The sequence below is a fragment of the Octopus sinensis genome, linkage group LG21 (genome assembly GCF_006345805.1).
Source record: "Octopus sinensis linkage group LG21, ASM634580v1, whole genome shotgun sequence".
Taxonomy (NCBI): domain Eukaryota; kingdom Metazoa; phylum Mollusca; class Cephalopoda; order Octopoda; family Octopodidae; genus Octopus; species Octopus sinensis.
The window spans coordinates 2,509,948-2,519,096 of NC_043017.1; the positions used below are offsets into that span (position 1 = coordinate 2,509,948).

A 9,149-nucleotide genomic window follows, 5' to 3' on the forward strand; every position below is an offset into this window, starting at 1 on the left:
GATAGATAGATAGATAGATAGATAGATAGATAGATAGATAGATAGATAGATAGATAGATGATAGATAGATAGAAGATAGATAGATAGATAGATAGATGGATAGCCAGATAGATAGATGGATAGCCAGATAGATAGATAGATAGATTTGTTAGGTGGATAGATAGGTAGATTTGTTAGATAGATAGGTAGATTTGTTAGATGGATAGATAGATAGATTTGTTAGATGGATTGATAAATAGATAGATAGATAGGTGGATAGATGGATAGATGGATAGATAGGTGGATGGATAGATAGATAGATTTGTTAGATATATATACTTGTTAGATATATATACTTGTTAGATATATATACTTGTTAGATATATATACTTGTTAGATATATATACTTGTTAGATAGATAGATTTGTTAGATAGATAGATTTGTTAGATAGATAGATTTGTTAGATAGATAGATTTGTTAGATAGATAGATTTGTTAGATAGATAGATTTGTTAGATAGATAGATTTGTTAGATAGATAGATTTGTTAGATAGATAGATTTGTTAGATAGATAGTTGTTAGATAGATTGTTTGTTAGATAGATAGATTTGTTGTTAGATAGATGATGTAGATAGATAGATTTGTTAGATAGATAGATTTGTTAGATAGATAGATAGATAGATATATTTGATAGATAGATAGATAGATAGATATATATATTTGATAGATAGATAGATAGATAGATATATTTGATAGATAGGTATATAGATAGATAGATAGATTGATAGAGTTCACGAAAAAAACAAAAGATGAAGACAGGCGGTGTACGAAAGATATATTAGTATAACGCTCAGGAATAGAAAAATGTCTTTTACGTTTCGAGCCTACGCTCTTCTACAGAAAGGGACACGGAGAGAAACAAGGAGAGAAAAAAATGTGTGTAGTGGCTAGACAGACAAACAGAGGAGAGAAAGTGGTTACACCTTATGTTACTTAAAGTTTCGTGAACGCGAACAATCCTATTCCTCTTGGATATGAGGAGCTATGTCACTATACAGAACTCACGTTCGTTAGCACACGCACTCCTGTATGGGGGAGCCCGATAGAGGTGTGCTGTAAGGGATGAGAGGGTAAATGGAGTGGGATAAAAGAAAGAGCCACAGAGGGAAAGATCTTCCCACTGCATCGATATATAATAAATATAGACAAACAACGGTAGGGAGAGTGACAGGGGGAGCAATGTGGAACGAAGATTTCCATTCTTGCCGGTTTTTTTTGTTTTTATTATTTATTTCATGGTCATAGCCTTGAAACTAAATTGCTCGTTAGTTGTGGAGCACTCTTAGTGATTATGTCTGGATTGGATGAATTAATTGTATTTTGAGATTTGTAAGTGTCTGGTTGTTTCACTATGTTTCAATTTGATGTAATGTAGCCGAGACAGGGGGAGGGAGAGGAAGGAGAAAGAGAGAAAGGGATGGAATGGGAAGATGGAGAAAATAAAGGAGGGAGAGAGAGAGACGGAGGTAAGGAGAAAGAGAGAGAGAGAGAGAGAGAGAGAGAGAGAATGAAAAAAACAAGGGACAGAGAAAATGATGCAGAAAGAGAGACAGAAACAAGCAAACAGTGAGAGAAAGAGAGAGAGAGAGAGAGAGGGAGGGAAACAGACAGAGAGAGACAGTCACAGAGAGAGACAGACAGAGAGAGAGACAGAGAGAGACAGACAGATAGAGAGAATGAGAGAGAGAGATGAGACAGAGAAAACGAGGCAGAAAGACAGAGACTAGCAGACAGAGAGAGAGAGAAAGAGAAACTGAAAGAGAGAGAAAATGAGAGAAAGAGACAGGGAAAATGAAACAGAGGGACAGAGACAGACGAACGGGCAGAGAGAGAGAGTGAGAGAGAAGGAGGTAGACAGGCAGAGAGTAAAAGAGTGCGTGATTGATATAGCGACATAGAGAGACATTACTTGAGAGAGAGGGAGAGAGAGAGAGAAGGAGAGAGAGAAGGAGCGGGTTGCTTGCTAAAGAGAAGCTGTTTGTGGATATTTAAACATAGAAAAAGCTTCACAATGGCGGCTGTGAAAGAAGGAGTGAGAGAGAAGGATTTAGAAAGAAGGAGAGAAAGAGGTGTGGAGTAGAGAACGAGGGAGAGGATGGCGCATACATGTGTTATAGTAAACAGTGACAACAGAAGTAATTAAAGACAACTGGAGGTGGTGGTGGTGGTGGAGAGGGAGGGGGAGGAGAGGAGGAGGACCAGGAGGAGGAGGAGGGGGTGCAACATGGCGATTGAATTACAGTTGTCATGTAAGAGAATAGAGACATCATAGGGAGGCTGGTCGGGGCAACGGGGTAGGTTCGGATGCTGCTGCTGATGCTACTACTACTACTACTACTACTACTAAATACCCCGAGATATTATGACTAGTTCTATCCATTGTTTTTTATTGTTGTTTTTTTTTTCTTTTGTATGTGTGTGTAACTGTGTGTTTATGTCGAGTTAAAATAAAGACAATTTAACATTAAACTAATTAATTAATGCTTTTTTTTGCAGAGCGCATATTTATTATCCATTTACAAAAAAAGTGGAGTGACAGTAACTTCGAAGTATCGGTATTATGTACACACATAGAACTAATCTCCAATTACATGTTTTAGCACAATAAAAAAGGCATATTATATATATATATATATATATATATATATATATATATATATATATATATATATTATATAAATGTAGGTGTATATTTTTAATGTGTACAAATAAGACGAATAAATAATAAATAGTTACCAGGGTAGCAAAAATTCAAGTAAGTGCCAAGGATGTTACAGCCTACTTATAGAGGTAGAAATTTCAGAGTTAAGTGGCTGTGTGGTAAGTAGCTTTCTTACCAACCACATGATTCCGTGTTCAGTCCCACTGCGTGGCACCTTGGGCAAGTGTCTTCTACTGTAGCCTCAGGCCGAACAAAGCCTTGTGAGTGGATTTAGTAGACGGAAGCTGAAAGAAGCCCTTCGTATATATATGTATATATATATGTGTGTGTGTCTGTGTCTGTCCCCCGACATCGCTTGACAACCGATGCTGGTGTGTTTACGTTCCCGTAACTTAGCGGTTCGGCAAAAGAGACCGATAGAATAAGTACTAGGCTTACAAAGAATAAGTCCTGGGGTCGATTTGCTCGACTAAAGGCGGTGCTCAGGCATGGCCACAGTCACATGACTGAAACAAGTAAAAGAGTAAAGAGTATATATATATATATATATATATATATATATCAGGAGCAAATATTTATACAGATATTACTATTGCTATTATTATCGAACGAGGGATTTAACTCTTGTCTCTAGCAGGCAGACGCATTCCTGTATCCTTATGACTGATTGATATGTGTGTATGTGTGTGTGTGTGTGAGTTTCTGAAGACAAACTTTCTTAAATGAAACATTTTTAATTATATAAAAATTCTTTTAAAAGACGTTGTCAGTCCTTACTGAAAGAAAGTCTAAGTCAATGCGTTACTTTCTTTTTTTAATATATAAAAATTAATCATTTATAATACAAGAAAATCTTAATTCAAGCATCGTGATTGTATCAAGAACGTCAAAACTTCATTTATATATATATATATATACATAGTTACATACATACAAGGCTGCACGTGTCTCCACAGCCTACTTAGTTGAACATAGGTACCAGGATATTGTTTATGTATCACCCTCACCACTACAATCGTCTTCAGGTCAGGTGTTAAGTGGGCAGAGAAGATGGTAAAATATCTGCTACCCGCAACGTAAGAACTTGAAACAATTAGCGTAAGCTTGGTGCATTCTAACAAGACATGCTTGCTTGCGAGTGACGGCGATACATTTTTCTGTTAGACATATAACAATTGTATAGCCGTATATATAAGATACATACGTATATATTTGTGTGTGTGTAGTTATATATAGACATAAGAAAACAGACGAATGAATCATCTGGTACTTCCGAAGTTGTTTCATTAAGAATATTGTGACGTAAGCCTGGTACAGTCAGGTATGTAGTATGCACAACATTCATAAGAATATTTATTACGCTGCACAAGTCAACTCATCAGGTTTACTAAATAAACAAGCAAGCAATTAGATGTTGATTAATCAACAGATCATCAACAAGTGAAATTTCTAATAAGAATTACCACATTTAAGAAATGTAAAGTGGGTGGGACAATCTGACAATCATGGCGGTTGAATGGAAAAATGAGGTTGCAAATTAAGGAACATTTAAAGGTATTTCTATTAAGAGTATGTCGTTAAACTTAGCAACACCGCTCATCAAGGACGGTGCTGTCAAAACATGCTTGCATACCAGCGGATAGCAGGCACCAAGCAACACATTTGACCCTGTCAAGACGTATTTGATGACAGTTACCGACCTTGTTCTAAAAACAAAATGTTGCTGTCTTATATTGTTTAGTACATCTAAGACTAACGCGGTTAGTAAATCGCAGCAACACTTATACAGTTAATTCATCTTGATTAAAGTGCCCCGACTAATTATCGTAGGACTAACAGAATATTGAATTTAAGGGAGATTCGGTTAATAAAGATATAGGGAAACTATCATAAGGAAAAGTGGGGGGAATACGAAAGGAGGCTCCTGCGAGTGGGTGTTGGGTGGGGTGGATGTGAAGGCGCAAGTGTGGCTGCGTGGTAAGACGCTTGCTTCAGTCACATTGCCTGCCACCTTGGGTAAGTGTCTTCTACAATAGCCTCGGGCCGACCAAAGCCTTGTGAGTAGATTTGGTAGACGGAAGCTGAAAGAAGCCCGCCGTGTGTGTGTGTGTGTGTGTGTGTGTGTGTGTGTGTGTGTATGTTTTTGTCCCCACGCCAACGCTTGACAACCGATGTTGGTGTGTTTACGCCCCAGTAATTTTGCGGTCCGGCAAAAGAGACTGATAGAATAAGCATTAGGCTTACAAAGGACAAGTCCTGGGATCGATTTCTTTGACTAAAACCCCTTAAGGCGGTGCTCCAGAATGGCTGCAGTCAAATGACTGAAGCAAGTAAAAGAATATAAAAGATATATATACAAATATGTGTTATATATATATATATATTATATATATATATATATATATATATATATATAGGGAGAGAGAGAGAGAAAGAGAGATGCATTTATGTGTTTATACCCGTATATGTACTCAGACACGCATATATATATTATATATATATATATAAGCATACAAATATACACGCAATATTATATATATATATATACATACATATATATATAATCTCACATATGTATGTGTGTACATAAAATACATTCACAATTACTTATAAATTGAATTTTTAAATATGGTATTAATTACTTCGTTAATAACTGAAACAGACGATGTAAATTCATTCATTAACTTCTAATCTCAGACTCCTAAACTTTGCCATACATCCCACACACACATACACACATATATACACCCACACTTAAAGTGTGAACTTTTAATGAAATATTCGTTTGACACATAAACGACGCCATTGAAATCTCGGCAATATGATTGACCCCCGGCATCTGACGTGTACTCATTTCGAGAACTCCCACAATTCGTAAGGAAGCGGAGGTGAAGGCTACTCGTCTCGCTGCACCACCAACACCCTCCTTCTTTTCCGTTTTTAATTTGATTTAATTTAATTTTTATGACTTAGTCACGAGATGAAAATCAGCGTCTACGATCACCAAGAAAGCTGGGGCGACAGAGGAAGGCAAACTATCTGGAGATGTTCATCGAATTTATTTAACAAAATGAACTGAGTAACGCCGTCCAAGGACCGAATAAACGTAGGTGTTATACAGGGCGATGTTTAAATGCATCATCAAAATCAGTTGTTCTTAACCGGGGCCTACATGGCCCATGGGGACCGTATAAGATTTTCGGAGCTCCACGCAGCAAAACAGTAAATTAAGTTTCCACAATACGATTTTAAGGAACCCCTGAAACAATTTTGCTTTAGATCTATGTATTGCAAGAAACAGCTTGGTTTCTTTAACATTTTATGTAGTTCAATCTACAAAATTTAATGTGTAAAAAACAAAGTAGGGATTTGCAACGAAGTTTCTATAAAACTAGTTTTTAAACATCGAATGCCTACGGGAGTCCACCAAAATAAAATAGTCATGAAAGGGATCGATAGATAAACAGGATTGAGAACCCCTGCTCTAAATAATAACAATAAGATAATCAGTTCCAATGACAGGTTTCAATTAAAAGACTTTGGTTGTGCCGAGGCCTGGGACTATGTGGCAAGAAATCTTGTCCAGATAACCGCTGTGTGGGACTGAACATTAACCACATCCTTGTGAAGCACACCTCTTAACCACAAACCTAAACATCTACAGTTTTGGGCCAGTCTAGCAACTCCAAAACGAGTCACTATTAGGAGTGTTTGTTATTATTGTTGAGATACTGGTCGAGCTTACTTCAGAAGATATAGGATCAGATGCAGGCACAGCAGTAAAAAACGCTATTTTCTATTCTGCCGAAGTTGACATACAACAGTTTCAATGGTGCATCGTCAGAACCATTTCGACCGTCCTCAGAAGGGGGTTGCCAGTGTCAGAGGTGCTGCCCCTTCATCTATCTAAAACTACACACGAATATACATTATATGTAAAATATATATATATATATATATATATAATATATATATAGAGATATAGAGGAGAGAGAGAGAGAGAGAGAGAGAGAGAGAGAGAGAGAGAGAGCAAAGAATACTGAGAATTTCTCGATCTCATCTGTGGATTATATATATATATATACATACACGAATAAGCACCCATGTGAACACGTGGATCTGAAGAGACGATGTGTGTATTTGAAAGTATATTGGCAATAAGAATTGGGGAAGTACACACACGCACAAAGATATTCATACACACAAAGATTGTCATACAAAAAGCACACCGACAACGACACAAATGCATACACACGAAAACACACACTCAGACACACAATACGCACGCACACGCACATCAAACTACGGTTAAATATGAACTCATATATGCTCTTTAACTAACTGCAAGTCTTTAGCGAGCGTTATTGGTGCCCCCACCCCTATTAATTGGTAATTTGAGACAGAAAATCTAATAAGGTCATCATAACATTTAATTTTAATGAAAGAAGTTGTTACTTTTTCTTTGGTTTTTGTTGTTTTGCTGAGAAAATCAGAAATTATATGAAAATTATGGGAATTTTATGCATAGTTCACTAATTTAATGTCAATAAACTACGTCACCGAAGTACACACAAGCACACACATATATGGGTGTGTGTTAGTATGCATAAATAAGTACACATGTGTACACTATCATATATATATAAATGTATACATGCACACATCTATGAATAAGAATACATACGCACCATACACACGCGTACACACACACACATTATATATATATATATATATGCACACACAATTACATATATGGATAGGTGCGTACATACAAATATAAATTCACTGGTGCTTGTGTATAACTGTGTGATCGTGAAGTTTCAAATGTCACAGTAAGCAGTACTCGATATAAATAATATAGAGTAAAATAACTATGAATGTGAGGTTTTGCTTTTCAAATTATCTGTATGTCATACCATTGAGATTTTCATTAACTCGCTCTATCGTTTCTAGCAGGAAGTATGCCGGGTTTAGTTAAATTGAATCCCAAAGGTACCGATAGATTGTGAATCAGAAAATTTTCTATAAACTGTCAAATTCTTACACACACAAACACACACACACGTTCATACATTCGTGTATGCATTTGCATGCATATATATATATATATGTTATGATTTTGTGCGTTGGCACTTCTCACACAAGTCATGAAATTCTCGTCACTCGAGTCACTCTTATAATTTCTCCGGATTATTGATAAAACTATAAATCTATACACATGTTATGAGTTCTGTTTCATGCTTGCATTACGTTCACACACACACACATGCACGGTCGCTATTATGAACCACGCTTCAAGCTAACTTCTTTTTCTTCCGGTCATTTTAGTATGAGATGACCGTTTGCTATTTGGGACACGTTTGCTCTCTTTTTTCCGTGTTTCTTTTTTATTCGTCACCTATATTTTCCGCAGAAGAGCATATGCTCGAAACATTAATGACTGCTCTTTCTTGAAAGCCAGATGCATATACCCTGTCTGTTTATTGCATCGTATTCCATATATATATATATATATATATATATATATGTGTAAGTATGTATGTGTGTGTGTGTGAGTGTGTGTAGAAGGTTGATAAGAAACATACGAGTTGATATATATGGGAAAAAAGTCAAGGTAGAAAATGCTAAAATAATTTTAGAAAAAACATTTCAGTACCGGTTTCAGTCATTGAGACTTTATAAGCTGTGAGTATGGAAAACAATTAAATTTTGGAAAAGTTTAAAAGTTTTAAAAGGAATATATGCATAGTATTCAAATACAAGGGGCATTTTCTTTGTTTCTGCCTGTCTCTGTCTCCCTTGTTTACTCCTGTGGGTTCGAGGTCGTTGTGAATTGTTGGCAGAGAAGAAGAAGAAGAAGAAGAAGGAGGGAGAGGGAGGAGAACTGAAATGTGTTTATGACAAAATTATTTTAGCATTTTCTGCCTTTACTTTTTCTTATATATATATATATATATATATATATATATATATATATATATATATATATATACGATATTTATACAGTTATCTTCCATGTTGTAATACCTATCATATGATATGTTCACCGCTGTTATGACATGGATATTCATAAAAATATGAATTTATACTTAACGTACAGTCTATTTTAGTACTTAGCACTGGTGTGATGATACCTATCTTTACCGTATTATGATAGCTATCTTATGAAAGCTATTGCTGCTAAGTTATAAAAATATTCATTATGTTATGATACTATTCACATTTTATAGTACACAGCTTCACAATGCTATGATATATCTTATCTTATGATACTTAACTCAAAAACATCAACCTGTAATCGCCTCAAGGATGTAAAATTTACTGATCCTGTTCTTACGTGACAACCTATTCAATCTCTCTGTTTAATAACGTTATCTGTCTCTTGAACGACTTAACTCAAATCTGAATTTAACACCTCTACCTGGGTTTTGGGAAAGCGCATAGTCTA

General features: G+C 35.9%; 1 protein-coding gene across 1 annotated transcript in view; it reads right to left on the reverse strand.

Moving 5' to 3' along the window:
* The window catches only part of LOC115222878 (LIM domain transcription factor LMO4.1), a 47,747-nt gene extending 39,344 nt beyond the window's left edge, over positions 1-8,403 (reverse strand). Inside the window, exon 1 of the mRNA XM_036511822.1 lies at positions 8,358-8,403. Coding sequence (XP_036367715.1) covers positions 8,358-8,370 — 13 coding nt within the window. The 5' untranslated portion in view covers positions 8,371-8,403. The remainder of the gene's footprint in view (positions 1-8,357) is intronic.
* Positions 8,404-9,149: the final 746 nt, after the last annotated feature.